This window comes from Elephas maximus, chromosome 4, assembly GCF_024166365.1.
Source record: "Elephas maximus indicus isolate mEleMax1 chromosome 4, mEleMax1 primary haplotype, whole genome shotgun sequence".
Classification (NCBI taxonomy): Eukaryota; Metazoa; Chordata; class Mammalia; order Proboscidea; family Elephantidae; genus Elephas; species Elephas maximus.
The window spans coordinates 184292761-184310422 of record NC_064822.1 but is presented as its reverse complement, the minus strand read 5'-3'; the positions used below and the strand labels follow the sequence as shown (position 1 = coordinate 184310422).

General features: G+C 43.6%; 1 protein-coding gene across 7 annotated transcripts in view; it reads right to left on the bottom strand.

Annotated features, from left to right (window-relative positions):
- Window positions 1–17662, bottom strand: part of TNRC6B (trinucleotide repeat containing adaptor 6B) — a 296019-nt gene that overhangs the window by 123306 nt on the left and 155051 nt on the right. The window contains exon 1 of one of the 7 annotated variants that reach the window (XM_049885182.1): window positions 14321–14697. The exons of the other annotated variants lie outside the window; for them this stretch is intronic. Within the exon in view, the coding sequence (XP_049741139.1) occupies window positions 14321–14325 (5 nt within the window). The 5' untranslated portion in view covers window positions 14326–14697. Of the gene's footprint in view, window positions 1–14320; window positions 14698–17662 lie in introns of those variants that run through there. 7 annotated transcript variants of the gene reach the window in all.

The following is a 17662-nucleotide window of genomic DNA, read 5'->3' as shown; positions in this document are numbered from 1 at the left end:
CCATTTCCTGGGCCACTCCTGTTTGTTTCTCAACTCCTTGCCTTTGTCTATGCTACTTGCTCTGCCTGAAATGCTAGCAATACTAATACCGAAAATAATACCTCACAGTGACTACAAAGCCATGTGCTCAACACTTTAAACAAATTCAAATTCACTTTTAATCCTAACAACCATTCTTTGAGGTAGGTACTATTATTAGCCCCATTTCACCAATGAGAAAGCTGGGCCACAAAGCCTAAGTTACTTGTCCAAGTTCACACACAGCTGACCTCACTTCAGAACCTGAGTCCTTAGCCACTGCTCTAGGCTACCCCCATCTACTCACCATCCCCTTTGCTAAGCCAACTCCTATTTACCCCTTAAGACCCAGCTCAAATGTTACCAGTTGGTGAGGACTTGGCCAGGTCCCTGGGTCTCTTTCTCTGTCCTCTGGGATCCCTTAGCGTTGTAAAAAAAAAAAAAAAAAAAAACCAGTTGCCATTGAGTCAATTCCAACTCCTGATGACCCCATGTATGTCTGAGTAGAACTGTGCTCCATAGGGTTTTCAGTGGCTGATTTTATGGAAGCAGGTAGCCAGGCCTTTCTGGCAAGGCACCTCTGGGTGGGTTCCAACCTTCTACGTTTCAGTTAGCAGCAAGCACGTTATAAGTGTTTGCACCACCCAAGGACTCCTCTCTCAGCATTGTCCTTCAATCTTTATTACAGGCAGCCTCCAGGGTGTCTTTCATTCATATTATCGGTGAGTTGCAAAGATGAAAGTCGTCTTTTTTACCTTTGTATTCCCAGAACTACACAGTGCCTGATGCACAATATATGCTCAATAAACACGTATGTAATAAACACATTCTTCCAAGTACTCAGGACGCAGATTACACACTGCTCAAACTGAAGTCTACCAAGCACGCTACTGCTTCCAAACATGCTACACAGCTACCCCAGCCTCTCCCCTCTTCCTCTCTCTGCCCTAGGGCTCTTCGTGATGAAGAGTCAGTCAAGCCCTTGCTGGGGCCACCACCCCCACAACCCCCTGATAGCACTATCGCAGCTGGGGCAGCTGGGCGCTGCTGGCTCTGCTCCCCTTGATTACAGGCGTAAAGGGCATCTAAGGAGCACAAGGAACCTCACTCCCTGGGAGAAAAAGACAGAGGGGACATTTGACGTGGGATTGACAGATTTAAGGTCTTTGTTATTTTAAATGTGAGAGTGAGATGATAGACATAAAAATTAAAATATACATAATACGATGGTGAATCTGTCATGCCCATTATTTGTAGCTCATGGAAAACTAACAGGCTGGTTATAAAGTATATAAGGAATACTACTCAGAAGTGGACGGAGCCCTGGTGGCACCATGGTTAAGCCCTCACCTGCTAACAGAGAGGTCGGTTATTCAAACCCAACCAGTGAATCTTCAGGAGAAAAGATCACAGTGATCTGCTCCCATAAAGATTACAGCCCAGGAAACCCTATGGGGCAGTCCTACTCTGTCACACGGGGTCGCTATGAGTTGGAATCAACTTGACGGAACAAAACAACTTAGAATGGTGACCTACTTCCCATTTTTATACAATCACCATGACTTTTTTTGTTGTTATTATAAGGTGTCGCCAAGTCAATTTTGACTCAAAGCAACCCCATGTGACAGGAAGAACCGCCCCATAGGGTTTTCTAGGCTGTAATCTTTACAGAGGAAACCCTGGTGGCATAGTGGGTAAGTGTGACGGCAGTTCAAATCCAACAGGCGCTCCTTGGAAACTCTATGGGGTAGGGCAGTTCTACTCTGTCCTACAGGGTCACTGTGAATCGCAATTGACTCAACAGCAATAGTTTTTTTGTTTTTTTTTTTTAATGTGTACAAAAGTAGATCGTCAGGTCTTTTCTTCAGAGAAGCTGCTAGGTGGGTTTGAACCGCCAAACTTTTGGTTAGCCAGCCTTTTGGTTTGCAGCCAATCACTTAACTATCACACCACCAGGGCTCCTTCACTATGACTTTATGTCTCATTAAAGTTTGCTATTTAAGGAGTTCTGGTGACACAGCGGAAACCCTGGTGGCGTAGTGGTTAAGTGCTATGGCTGCTAACCAAAAGGTCGGCAGTTCGAATCCACTAGGCACTCTTTGGAAACTCTATGGGGCAGTTCTACTCTGTTCTATAGGGTCGCTATGAGTCGGAATCGACTCAATGGCAGTGGGTCTGGTTTGGTTTTTGGTGGCACAGTGGTTAAGCCCTCAGCTGCGATGCCAAGCAAAGTCAGTGGTTTGAACCCACTAGACGCTCCATGAGAAACACGTGGAGGTCTGCTTCCGTAAAGATTACAGCCTTGGAAACCCTATGGGGCAGTTCTACTCTGTCCTGTGAGGTCACTAAGAGTTGGAATCAACTTGATGGCAATGGGTAAACTTTGCTGTACCAAACCAAAAAACCAAACCTGCTGCCATCAAGTCGACTTTGACTCATAGTGACCCTATAGGACAGAGTAGAACTACCCCACAGGGTTTCCAAAGAGCAGCTGGTGGACTTGAACTGCCGACCTTTTGTTAGCAGCCACGCTCTTGACCACTTCGCCCCCAAAGCTCCAGTCCTGATTACTATTCTAGAGTCTACAAGTGCCCAGCACCTAAAGGAGTTGGCTTAGTTTTGTTTTTTTTCCCCACACTAATGTAAAATGGTCATCTGCTCACAGTATATTCAGAGAGAACAAAGTAATTTTTTTTTAAAGTGTGAGTCAATGCAACCGTCGTCACTGTAGTCAGTAAGCATGAAGAACCTGAAATAAGATTTATTTCTATGAGTAAAGCTAATAAAACTCAGCAAGCACACAGTTAATTGTAGTACATGCTAAGAGATGGTCTCTAATCATGATGTGGCTCCCCGACGCTGAACTTCAGTACCTGTGTGGGTCTATGGGGAAAACATTTTTAAAGAAAAAAAGTAATGGTTTTCACTACATTAAAACTATTCCAAGTTAATGAGCTCTCTCTTATTCTTAGATTGTCCTTTCTATCATAAAATATATTTTTCTTTGAAATTATGGTGATAAATGGTGAGTTTTTAAAAATGACTTCACATGGCAAATCTAAAATCGATAACTCATGTTGGACCCCAATATTGTTTTTGAAATGTTAGTTCCCTGATGCCCAAGTCTGGGAACCCCTGTGTTAAAAAACGCCACAAGAGACTTGGGAAACACCCAACCCCAGTTTGTGTGACTAGGATGTAGTTTTAGAAAGGAACAATTGAAATGGAAAAGACAGGAAAGCTAACAACCATGCAGTTCCCCAAACAGGGCTCCCAGCATAAAAACAAAAAGACTGCTACTTTAAGAAAAGATTTTATATACATATCACTTAAGATTCCCAATGCACATTAGCATTTTAAAGACCCTAGAAAGTCCCACAGAAAGCAAAGACAAGTTTAATCCAGCTTAATCAGGAAGGGAACTTTTTTTTTTTTTTGGCAGACAAACCTATTAGTATCCTGCTAAACAGTGGGGGACGTGACACCCCAAGAGAGCATGGCTGTTCTCTAGGGTGCTTTTATCCAAGATTGGACACGTACCCTGGTAACAGATAGGTATTTTTCTACTCTGGGGGAAAGTTTCTTGAAACTCTGGAACACACACGGAACACACATACACACACGGAACACACACACACACACGCAGCTCAGCGTGTATCGCCCGCTCCTCCGGCTTTGAACGGGATGCCTTGGACAGAGAAGACAACACCTCCCACATGGTGAAATAACAAATTAACATTTAAACATACGTCGTTTATGAATTTTGTTAGTGTGATAACAGTGCACTGACATCTCCACAGTCCGGTAAAACTGGGAATCATTGCAGCCTGGAATACGGTGGTGACCCAGTCCCTCTAAAGCTTTCTCAGACTGCAGGGAAGCAATCCTTAGTGGAACAGCAAATCAATTAGTGGGTCACAATCAGCTTTTCTGTCTTTCTTTCTTCCTTCTTTTTTTTTAAACAAAATGGACTTGTATAGAATATATCAGAATGCATTACACATAGTATCAGGAAGTAAATCCTTTTGTTTCAGTGTACACCTTCACATGTGTAGAGGGCTGCACTGCAAACTGCATTTCTTACAGTGGGTCTGGTCAAGTTTGAAAGCCACTGCTCTAAGCCATCCAATTATCTAACTCCAGTTTATAGACAGAAACTTCTTGGCATAAAAAGAACAGCAATTATTTTCTGCAAGCAAAGGGGTAAAAGAAACAATGGCACCAAGAGCCAACTAGTGATCACATGCCTGTCTGCTTTGGGCTCCTGGGACAGGGGGCGAGAGATTTGCTAGGCTTGGGCCTTATGAAGACATTAAAGGCATTACTTAAACCTGATTTTCATAAAGCCGTAAGCGGGTAACCAAAACGCACTTCTAAAGGAAAACAAAAATGTAAGGGATTAATTTTCATATTGAGTTAAAAAAGAAACAGGACTTCACAGGACAGCTCACGCCCAAGACTTGTGAGGGGCACCTCACAGAAAAACAAGCTCCTCGACGTCAACTGAAACAAAATTGTGCAGCAGCTGACAACCAACACTCACCCTTCAGCACGAGCACCGTCTGGTTCCAAGCAGGAGTCCAGATCGTTTCTACCTTTAAATCCAGTTAATAACTACAAAGCAGTCTTTAAAATCAGTGAGATAGTTAATTTAAAAAAATCTCTGAATCTGCTTTTTATAAATGAAAAAGAACTTAAATTTAGTAAATATTTATTGCACGGGCCCAGGACAGCAAGAAATACAAAGTGAGAATGACGCCTAAGAACAACCAACCCGTCTTATCACCAAAGAGAGGTGAGATACACTGGTGGAATAATTAGCCTGTGGGCACTCTTGACCCCTTATACACCTCCACCCAAGCTAAGAGGCTGTGACCATTGACTTAAAGCTGCCAAGAATAATCCTAATTTCACACTTCGGGAGCCGGTGGCGCAATGTTTAAGCGCTGAGCTGCTAACCAAAAGGCTGTCGATTCTAATCTACCCAGCAGCTCCGGCACTGCGGGGAGAAAAGACTCGGAGATCTGCTCATGTAAAGATTACAGCCTAGAAAACCCTATGGATGGGTGGGTGGGGAGGAACCCTCTCGGGCAGTTCTACTGTATCATATGGGGTCACTATGAGTTAGAATTGACTCGACAGCACCTAACAACACAGTAGCTGCCTCCCGTAGCCACCATCTCACTGACACCAGAGTATAAAAGAAATTTATCAAAGGGGAGAGAGTGCTCCCACTCTGAATGTTTTTTAATGTCAGCCTACACGCCTGGCATTTCAGAAATATGCCACCAACATTTATGTTTAAGAATTTCTGCTGATGTACTGTCCTGTTGATCTTTGCCAAAACAATTTTTTAAATTCCTGTTTTAAATTTTGGAATCTGTGTGTTTTTATAAAAAGTTCCATTTCTCACGTATAAAATTAGGGACTGAACCCTTCCAATTGTACAAATTCCACTCGGGTAACCCAACATGAGTTCTGATGAACACACCGCCATGAAATGCCCTGAGATGGTAAGAAGCCGTGTTGGTATTTCCCAAGCGCACATTAGCTGTAGCCTAGCTTCCTCTGTAAACCTGTGCTGCCCCATAGAGTAGCTACGTGAGGCTAAGCGCACACCTGCAACGGGGCTAGTGAGGCTGCGAAAAACCGATCTTTCACTTTATTTCATTTGTTTAATTTGAAATTAAATTTAACGACTGATATTCATTTCCATGGCTGGAGAACTTTGGTATGTTTATAAAAACCCGGTTGAGTCGACTCTGTCAACTGTAAATTTTATAAAATCTGAAGATTAACATTTCCAATGAAATCAGGCATTTCCAATGAAAATTTAACATTCAAACTGAAATGCGTTAAGTGTAAAATACACACTAGATTTCAAAGACCTGGTATGAAAAATAGAACGTAAGACAACTCACTAATATGTTAAAATAGATTACATGTTGAATTGATATTTTGGATATACTGGGTTAAATAAAATGTACATTACTAAGATTAATTTCACCTGTTTCCTTGGCGCCTGGAAAATTTAAAATAACACATGCAGCCTGCATTCTTTTTCTACTGGACAGTGCGAGCATGACCTAATGATTCCCAAACCTTTCCCACTGGAACACCTCCCAACACCGAGTTTGGGAACACTGCCATAACTGGATCCTCTTCCTTCCTGTTCGTCATCTAGAACTGCTGACCACACCCGTGATTGAAAGTCCTTCTCTTGTCTTCAGCGACTATCAATGTCCTCCTACACAATCACCTTTCCTGTCATCCTATCCCAGGTCCTCTTTCTCTTCTTGTCCCCAAGGCCCTGTTTCTCAGCTCTCTTTTCTATTCTCTGCACTCCCATTCCCTCAGCTTCAACTATCACTTTGATGTGGAAGCTTTCCAATCTTTCTCTGCTTCTGACCTCTTTCTCCAGCCACAGCTCCACACTGCCAGCTGCCTGCGAAACAGTTCCACCGGAAATCCCATCAACTTTTTACACTCTGTGTGCCTGACCTGGGATTCACCACCTTCATTTCTGTTGAAGATTCCTGTCCTTGAAGCCTGGGGTCTCTGCTCCCTCTTCTAGTCCAAGTGCTACAATCTTATGGCAAGTCTTTTCACCCTGGTGGAACAGTAGTTAAGTGCTACAGCTGCTAACCAAAGGGCTGGCAGTTCGAAGCCACCAGGCGCTCCTTGAAAATTCTATGGGGCAGTTCTATTCTGTCCTATAGGGTTGCAATGAGTTGAAATCAACCTGACAGCAATGGGTTTTTCTGGTTCATAACAGTCCTTTTGGCCCCAGCCGCCTAACTGCTGAACTCTAAATTCTCCCCTTCCAGTGCCAGGTGCTAGCCAGTGGATTCCAATTCATGGTCACTCATGTGTTTCAGAGTAGAACTATGCTCCACAGGGTTTTCAGTGGCTGTGATCTTCAGGAATGGATTGCCAGGCCTTTCTTCTGAGGCACCTCTGGGTGGATTCGAACCAGTTTTTGGTTAGTAGCAGACTGGTTAACCGTTTTCACCCCCAGGGACAAATTCTTCCCTCCATCCCCCACTAAATTCTCCTTTGCCCAATATGCCATGTCAGTATTCTTAAAATTCCACTTTGATTATACAACTATCAAACTTTCAACAGTTCCCCACTGTCTACCAGCCATGCAAACTACTCACCTGGGTGTGATGCCCTCGCCTCTGGAGGCCTCTGTCCTCCAGCTTGGCTACATACATCTGACCTCCACTCAATCCCTCCCTGAACAGACCTAGTGCTCCTCTGCCTTCCTCCAACTGGAATGTCCTGCTCTCTGGATCTACTCATTACAATTCTGCCCCATCTTTCAGGCTCAGCTCAAATACAAGGTCCTCAAAAAGCCTTTCCTCCCTCAAACTCCTTGAGTATTTCTAATGGCAACCACTATAGTAATGGAGGCATATGGACTTTTCTTCTTTATGAAACAGTGTCCTTGTAACTCTTCACAGCACCCAACAGAACTTTACATTGCACACTGTAGGTATGCCATCTTTGAACATCTTACCAAAGAAATTAACTTAAAAAGGAAAATCTTTGTAAACCTGGGACTCCTGATGATTCTCAAATTATCTCCAGACCAGATCTCAAGTTCTCTAGATCTTCCATCTAGATGTCTCAGGATTCAGTAACTCCAAAACTCAACTTGTTATCTCAACTCCACACCTGGTCCTCATCTAAATGGATCCTAACTCAGTGAACGGTACCACCATCTGCCCAGTGGCCCAGGTCAGAGACACAGGTGTCATCTTTGACTCCCCCAACCCCACCTTCTCATACTCAGTAGTCAGATCCTATGAAAATCCTTTTTCTAAACGTCTCCGGAACTCATCTACTTCCTTACAACTCAGCTGACATTTCACCTGAGATTACTGCAAATATCGTCTGGTTTTATACTCAACCCTCCAGTCATTTCCCAAATACAACAGGAGTCATCTTTCAAAACTCCGGCTAAAACCCTCCAATTGTTCTCAAAATAAAGACTTCAGGCAGGGCTTCTAGACTCTTCTCCATCTGGTCAGGGTTTACCTTTTCAGCTTCATCTCTCATTTCCGTTATCATCTCTTCCCTTAAGCACATCACATTTCAGCCATGTCCAAGCACTCTAAATGTAGTTCCCCCAAACACGCCAATGTGCTCCCTTGCCTCAGGGCCTTTGCACAAGCTGTTCCCTCTACTTGGGTTAGGTGTCCCTCCCTTATAATCACCCAACACCCTGAGCACTAGCCAACCTCCTCCTCACATTTACAGTTACCTTTCTAACTACAGCCTTGGTGCCTGGAGAAAATCTTCACGCTACTCTATGCTGATACTTAGCCCAATACCTGGCACCTAGCGGGTGTTCAATAATCTGCTGAATGAATGAGTAAATACATCACAATTTTCTGGGTTTTTAAAAAAAAACAAATTCCAAGGTCAATGAAGGAGAGCCACTTCTGTATCATCCAAATCAACGGAACACCATCGCATGAAGGGGGCAATTCGTGTAAATTTTTTATTTTATCTATCTTTTGAGCCAAAATATTAATGGTTTGGTTAAACAGAATTCACATGTGTGGGCTCAGAATAATCAAACTGAAGGAAAAACCACTGTATTGTAGTTTCTCCTTGGCCTTTTACACTCTAAGGTCAGTTCATTTGAAATACTGAGAACCTTCTGATGCAAAACACAGAATATGTGAAAAGCAGCCAAGCCAATGTGGACACATCACAGAGGCAGAGCCTGAAGGAAACTGGAGAGCATGAAAAGATGACCTCAGACCACAGATATGAACGTAGGGATTTTAATAAAAAGAAAGGGCTCAACAGGGCCCTGTCCTTGTCCAGGCTGATGCTTGGAGAAGTCAGTGCACATGCTCCATGAACCTGGTAGTCATGAGACGTATATACTTCATGACCCTGGCAGTCAGATGCACATACCTCATGACCCCGGTAGTCATGAGAAGCACATCCTCCATGACCTCAGTACTCGTGAGATGCACACGCTTCATGACCCCAGTAGTTATGAGATGCACACGCTTCATGACCCCGGTACTCATGAGATGCACACGCTTCATGACCCCGGTACTCATGAGATGCACACGCTTCACGACCACGGTAGTCATGAGATGCACACACTTCACGACCCTGGTAGTCATAAGATGTACATGCCTCATGGCCCCGGTAGTCATGAGATGCACATGCTTCATGACCCTAATAGTCATGAGATGCACACGCTTCATGACCCTGGTAGTCATGAGAAAGAACAGAGGCATTCTGTGGGGTGATAAAAGCCTTTCTGGTTTATTTAGCAAAGGGGAAGGAAACACTAAGCAACAAATGTGGTGCCAGGCCATTACGTACAGCATTTCCTTCATGCTTCACAACAACATATTATCCCCATTTCACTGAAGAAGAAACTGGGCTCCAGGGTCACATGACCTTACACTCAGGCCTAACTCACATACATTCTTTAATTGAAAACATACCGTGGGTACTGACAGAAGAAAGAACAAATTAGTCTTAAAAGACACAGAAGGAATGTATTTCAGTGTTAGAATACAGAATGCTCCCGAGAAGCAAGAATGGGAAGACTTGGGTTCGCTTACTTCGGACATGTCATCAGCAAAGACCAAGAGTTAGAAAATGAGTTCACGTCTGGTAGAGGGTCAGCAACAATGAGGGCAAGTCTCAGTGAGATGGACTGACACTACAGCCACAACAACGGACTCGAACACAGCACCGGTCACGAGGACGGCACGGGACGGCGACACTTCATTCTGCTGTATGTAAGATCGCCATGAGTCGGGGCTAGCTCAGTGGCAGCTAACAGCTTCCGCCAAGCCCCGTTTGAGATGCTGAGGATACACAACGTGAGCAAAAGACAGACAAGGTCTCTGCCCCCATGAGAGCTTATAGTTTTATGGGGAAAGATGCACCATCCACAGATAACATAATTTCCGATGGTGATATTATTAACAGGTATTAAAAAAGTAAAACTGAGGGACATGGTAGAATAACTAGAGCGGTGACTTTAGGTTGCAAGGTTCCCAGACAGAATTCAAAAGACAGTTTTGCAAGGCTAAAGAAAAAAGATAAAGTGACTATCATGTCAAATCTTAAAAGAAAATCTCTGGAAGTACCAGAAGTAAAAATTACCCATCATTCCGATTATCAGTAGAGATCATTAGGTGAAAAGAACTATAGTTAACCCAGTCATAAGCCAAAACAGAAAGTTAGATATTCACCAAACAGCAAACATTTCCACATGAACTAAGTGGCTGTTCAGGGCCATGGGTCAACCCCATTAATCCTCAGATCCCCAGAACCTACAAAGTACCTGACACATATTAGGGGCATAATAAATGATTCCCGAATGAATGTATGAATTAAAGAAGGAAGGAGCACATGTTAAAAAGATCACGATCATAGGTTTAATCCCTTTTCAGGCCAAGTGGCTTGGATTCACCCCCCCAGACTCCACCTCCAGTTTTAAGCAAAAGAAGCAGGTAAGGGAAGTCAGATTAATATAAATCCACGAACAAAACTGTGCTGGGAAACAATTACCATATGCTGCCCTCTCTCCAGCCAATGTCAGAGACCCCCATCTTCAAATCACAAGTTCTAGTATGCAAATGATGACTAAAAATTAATAAATGGGTAATCACTGAGCTTCCTTAAATAAGGCGCTCCGAGTGCATATACTCAGGATACTTCAGTACCAGGTACTTGCTCTAAATACCGCACATGTACCACTAAGGTGTCCTGAGCTGTTCACAGGGTACCTTCCCTGCCAGACCTGAACCTCCTTGAGGGTAGGGCCAAAGTACCTTAGTCTTTGTTGCCCCAGGGCCTTGTCCAGTACAAATCACAGATAGTCAATGACTGTGCTACCTGAGTTATAAAAATTAAACTCCTTCAGTCATGGGGCAGTTGGGTAGGGGGAAGGACTACCCCTTACTACTATTACCTGCCTGGCCTGGTCTATCGAACCTGAAGCTCTCATCATCACAGAGGACTACTTCAGTGTCTCTTGTAGAGCTGAAGAGCTGGAAAAGCCTTAGAAGTCTCAGTTTCAATTTTCAGAAGCTTATTTTTAAAGAATTGTCTAGTGGTGATAGAGAATACCAAATGGTCATTCAACCCTGAACAACAAGGGCTGAGTCTGCACCATGTATCGGAGATGTCAATGCTTCCTTTCTGGGAACCAGATGGAAGGATGGAAAAATAAAAAGAAGATGCCATTTGTGATTGATAAATGCCATCAATTTTTGTGATGCTTCAGTCAAATCTTAATAATGAGGCTGTGACATTTCCTTCTGAGACTGAGCAGTGTAGTGAATAATAACAAGACAATAATACCACAGACTTGGAAGAAAGACTTGGCGATCTACTTCTGAGAATCAGCCAATGAAAACCCTGTGGATCACAATGGTCAGATTCACAACAGATTACTGGGATGGCATAGGACCAAACCAGGCAGTATTCTGTTCCGTTGCGTATGGGGTCGCCATGGGTTGAAGGACCGCTAACAACAACAGCATAATATCACAACTACACCAGGATAAGGAAATGTGGACAGAAGGGAGAGCTTTAGTAAGGATTATACTTATATATTTATATTATATTTACTTTCTCCAGTAAGAAACTTCCTCTGCATATGCCACCTCATTTTTAGAAAGCAAAACCACAACACGCAAGTTCTAATACTCCTGGGCTTTGCTCTTCATAATGTCCGCTACAACTCTAAAGTTCCTAAGGCTTCATTTCACATTACCAGCAGAAAGAAAACTTCAACAGACGCACAAATTAAATACTATCCATCTGCACACTTGATTTATCACTCGTTTCTATTTGTGTCTGAGCTGCCTTGGTTTTGGTGTGCCATAGGATTGGCTCTGCAGGAACTAAGACCCAAAATGGCAGCTGGGCTTCTCAAACTCAACCGGAGCCTGAATGTTTCCTATCCACGAAACCAGGTCCTATTTATCTCACCTTTCAGCCCGGCTGGGAGAAACGTGTATTTGTAAAAACATTTCAAAGACTCAGATGGCATTCTGTTAATGTTCACTATATGATCCTCCTTTCTGCCTGACAGAGCATGGCCCTACTTCTGGTTCCTCTGCTCTGTCAACTAAATTAACCTGCCATCCACATGTTTACACAGTCCACAAAAACAAGCTAATGGCAAAACATGGAAAGCCTAGGTTTCTCTCTCTTGCAAGGCCAACTTAGGAAATGGGCGTAAAATGAATCATCTCACAAGTAAAGCCCCAAATCAACGCTTTCATTTTCAGAAGAAACAACAACAAAAACCAGAGCTCTTATTTTTTCTTATGTCCACCACAGAGCACTAAGGTAATTTCTATGTCTTTTTCTTTTAAATCCACGCTGTAAAAAATTTAAAGAGCCAAATTTGTAATGTTTCCCTCTTACACAAAAGCTGAACTTACACCACCAAAAAAATTTACACTTCATCTAAACAGCCACTTCTCTGCTTACTGCCATTACTAATGCAAAAACAACAGTATTTTTAAAAATAATAAAATACTTGCTCTTTAGAAGACAGGGAAACTTTAATTATGTATTCAAATGCAAAGTCTTTTTGTTAAATTAGCGTGAAAGTCCCTTCATCTACACACAATTGGCCCAAACAGGCCGTTTTCAGCACTAGAGGCCAATCCATTTTAACAGTGAATAAAGCTTTTGAAAGCACTACACACCCTCTTCCTGACTGTCAAATTTTCAAAATGGTCCAGCGTTTTTTTCCATTTTATTATTATTTTTAACACTTTCAGGACCAACAAGCATCTTATAATTAGATTAATTAAAAAGGCAACAACAAAAAACGCTGCTCCCTTCTGATAAAAATTATTCCATTTACGCTTAATTAGCTTTAATCCAAGGCTACATAATGATGGGGATATGACAATTCAACCATCTGCATATTTAAATGCCTTTCCTAAACTATACTTTGTAACAGATTTAGAAGAACAGTCTCTTTCTCCTGCCAATATGCCACCCCATAAATCAGGAGGATACAAATTAGGGGAAAAAGGAAAAAAGAAAACAAGGCCTCTCCAAGCCAGGGATATGCTGGGGCTGGGGTGGGGTAATTTACCCAGGGTGGGGGCAGCTCACCCACAGCACCACAAACTACAATCCTCTCAGCCCACCAGACCGACAGGCATTACATCACACACACGACGATAGGGGGAGGTAGCTGGAGAAAGCAAGTTTTCAGCTTTTTTCCCTCCGTGCTGGCAGGCTTCTAGAATCCTGCATCAGGAGTAATGGAATTTAACTTCGGGCACTGCACAGTTTCAGGGTTACTAATAAGCACACGTACAGCTACTTATTTATGGGGCCCTAAATGACCATTTCACAATGGATACAAGGCCAGAACAGGCAGCCAAACGCACGCTGAATTTGTGCTGAAAAGCCCACTTACGCATCTACATAAAAATCAAATCGAAATGTTATTCAGTAGGAAATGGAGACCGATCTCCTGTGAGAACGGGAGAGAGAAATCATTCTGAATCGGGCTGAGGAGCTGCTTACGTCTTTAAAACACCATGTTTACAAGACAGTCCTAACATTTGGTTCAAAACACGATCAAAATAAAAGCGCATCTGGCTGCACATTTGAGAACAGAGACCTGGCGCAAAGGAGCGCGCTCAGAAAGGAGGGCTGATCCCCCAGACTGCCTGCCTGGGAGGTTTGCAAGCAGGGGAATCTACAAACCCCAACCCTCCTGGTGTTCACTCGCCCCCAACCTGATGTTTAAAATGTATCAGGTCTTAGTTTAGGTTTTACATCTCTCTAGGAAGGACGGCCCCGTTTTTAAAAAAAAAAAAAAAAAAGCTTTCCCGTTCTGGCGCTTGCCCTCCCAGATCCTTTGTCGGCCTGAGCAGCCGAAAGAATGCAAACCCATTTATATTTATGCAAATTTTTGCAGCAGATTTAAGGGGGGAGGGGGGGAGTCTGTGTTTTCAAAAAAAACCTCTTTCTAAATATCCAGTTTCCAATTACAGCTTCATTGATTTGCAAGACAGAAAAGAGGCTGAAAGTCTGTACAGAAATTAAAAGTGCAATTAAATCACTTCCAAATTTAAATATTTTACCGAAGCGTTTCCATTTCTAAAATGCCGAACCAAAAGTACACCACAGGTCGGATTTACAGATTCACGAAACGTCTGAAGCCAGTCTCCATGCCAGACAAATGTCGACTGGCAACAGCACTAGGGAAACGGTTAGACAAGATCCATATAAATCAATTGGTTTAAAAAAATCGAAAATATTTACCAACCTCATAAAGTGCAGCAGTGCTTAAATCCAGCAAATTGAGGCATACAAGGTAGAAATGGAAATGAAAAAAGGTCCCAAAAATGATTTCTTTTTGTCTGTCTGTTTTTTTGTATTTTAAATATTCAGAAACCAGCAGAGAGACTGTCGGCCATCTTGGCTTGAACTAACTCTCTCGCTCACTCTCCCTCTCGCTCTCTCTCTCCCCCTCTGTCTCTAAAGGAAGCAGCTTTTTGTGACCTTCAAATAGAGGCGGATCACGTGACTTCGGGGAGGTTTGTCAATCAGGAAAGGGGCGGGAGCTGGGGGAGGAAACCGCCTTAAAGGGAAAGCGGCCCTTTTCCACTCCACTTTCATTTGTGAAATGCTGTTACCTCATACCCTCCGCCTACAGATGCTGTCTGTGACAGTGGCAACAGCACGGGAGCACCCGATGAACAGAACAGAAAAACCTTTACTGGTTTACAGAAATAGGCTCAGTTGTTAACCAGTGTTGCAGAGCCTGGGTCTTGGTTTGCTTGCGCAGGCTGGCAAACTGCTCTTTAAAAGGGGGCTCAAGCGAAGCTCTACCCGAACAAGAGACTTCGGTTTTTAAAGATTAAGGTGAAATATGGGACACGACTGATCTCTACCAAGCTCCTAACACGCACAGAAAAAGGCTGAATGGAAATACACCAAAGTATAAACCCTGAATGGCGAGTCGGGGAGGTAAGTGACTTATCCCAAATCACACAGCTAGGCAGCTGCAAGGCAGAGGGCCTGGTTTCCCAACTCTGAACTCTACATTTATTGTTTTGTACATATGTGTCTGGTACCTCCTTCCCCAAGCCCCAAATAAAAACTGTGCTACAGCCATAGCAAAGAGTTCCTCTAGGGCAGGGCAGGGCAGCTCTAACTCACCTTTAAACCCCACCCCCACCAGGGAAGTAGATCCACAGGTGACTTAGAGTGGGCACTGAATTTAAACCTACCTGGTTTCCACCAGAGCCCTGGTGGCGCAATGGTTAAGAGCTCGGCTGTAACCAAAAAGTTGGCAGTTTGAATCTCCCAGCCGCTCCTTGGAAACCCTTTGCCGGCCGTTCTACTCTGTCCTATAGGGACTCTATGAGTCAGAATCGACTCAGTGGCACTGGGTTTTGGGTTTGGTTTCCACCATGCCTGTATCCCTTCTTCTACATTTGTTGTTATTGTTGGTTGCCATCCTGGTGACCCCATGTGTGCCCAGTAGAACTGCCTCAGGGTTTTCAAGGCTGTGACTGTTCAGCAGCAGACTGCCAGGCCTGTCTTCCGAGGTGCTTCTGGGTAGGTTTGAACCACCAGACTTTTGGCTAGTAGTCAGGTGCTGGCCAGGAACTCCTCTTCTCTCTGTGTGCATCTTGATTCCCGCCTACCTAAGAAATCCATGCTGGGTTTGCATCTCCAGCTCTGCACTAGCAGGCTATGTAAACTTCACTAGGCAAGTCCCCTTACATCTCTGGGCCTCGGTTTTCTCACTTGTAGAATGTGTGGGGACTGAACTCACTAGATGGTATCTAGGGTTCCTTTCAGTTTCTTCTTCAGCAGTTCTGTTCATCCTCCCTTCAGCATCTCAAAAGTAGGCCACTACCCCCAAGAGAACCTTCCTTGATCCTAATCTAGACCAAGCCTTTCTGTCAACACTCCCATAACATCCTTTTCACTTTTTCTCCACACCAACCATGACTGAAGTGTATTATTTGTGCAAGAATTTGGTTAACGTTTGTCTTTGCCATTAGACTATAAACTATGGTATGAGGCCCCTACACCAAACCCCACATGGGAAGTGAATAAATAAATGAAGACAGGCCTAGAACCACCGAGCCATTTTTCTTAGCCTCACCCAGCCCATTTCCTAGAGTTCTTTCTTTTCCTCCTCAGGACCTCCTTAAAGAGAACAGCCGAGAGAGCTAGCCAATCAGCTGAAACAGGTTCTAACCTCCATCCTGGCATTCCAGATGACCTTTAGCTCATTAGCTCATTAACTGCTTCATGCATGGTAAATGCTCCACCCCAGAAGAACTGAAATGTTAATGAACGAAAGTAACTAAGTTCCTCCTGCGTAGGAAACTGAACCCAGATCTTAGAAAATGCTTCCCAAAAAACCCACTGCCGTCGAGTCGATTCCGACTCATAGCGACCCTATAGGACAGAGTAGAACTTCCCCATAGACTTTCCAAGGAGCGCCTGTCGGATCCGACCTCTTGGTTAGCAGCCATAGCACTTAACCCCACTAAGCCACCAGGCTTTCCTAGAAAATGCTTACTCATTCTAAAATGCTCTGCGCCTGCGCGTGCACCATTTTGTAGTCTGAAGTTGGTCCTGCCTATATAAACCAGCCTCAACAAGCTGCCTGTGAGGCAGTCTTGAGTGGTATGCAGGCCCTTCTGTCTCCTTGTTGGGCCAACCTATAAAGTTGCCTTTCATTCTCCCCAGCTAGGCTGGTAGAGTTACGCCAAACAGAACCTGGAAGTTTCCAGCAACAGAATGACTTGGACCCACAATTGGCACTGCCCTGAACAACAGGAAGTCTGTCACTCAAATATAAGCAAGTTAGTTAGGTGTTGTCAAGTCGGTTCCGACTCATAAAGTCCCTATGTACAACAGAACTAAACACTGCCTAGTTCTGTACCATCCTCACAATCGTTGCTGTTCTTGAGGTCACCGTTGCAGCCACTGTGTCAGTCCATCTCCTTAAGGGTCTGCCTCTCTTTTGCTTACCAGGTTTATCAAGCACGATGTCCTTCTCCAGGGACTAGTCCGTCCTGATAACATGTCCAAAATATGCGAGACAAAGTCCTCCCATCCACACTTTTAAGGAGTATTCTGGCTATATCTCTTCCTAGACAGATTTATTCATTCTTCTGCCAGTCAAAGGTATGTTCAATGTTCTTCATCAACACCATAATTCAAAGATACTAATTCTTCCTCAGTCTTCCTTATTCACAGTCCAGCTTTCACATGCGTATGAGGCGACTGAAAATACCATGGCTTGGGTCAGGCGCACCTTAGTCCTCAAAGTGACATCTTTGCTTTTCAACACTTTAAAGAGGTCTTTTACAGCAGATTTTCCCAATGCAGTATGTCATTTGATTTCCTGACTCCTGCTTCCATGGGCATTGATTGTGGATCCAAGTAAAGTGAAATCCTTGACAACTTCAGTCTTTCCTCAGTTTATCATGATGTTGCTTATGGGTCCAGTTGTGAGGATTTTTGTTTTCTTTATGTTGAGGTGTAATCCATACTGAAGGCTGTAGAATGCAGGGGAATGAAACTCACATCTATCTGTTTTTAGGGTTACTCAAGGAAATAAACAAAAACCTAGTCGCCG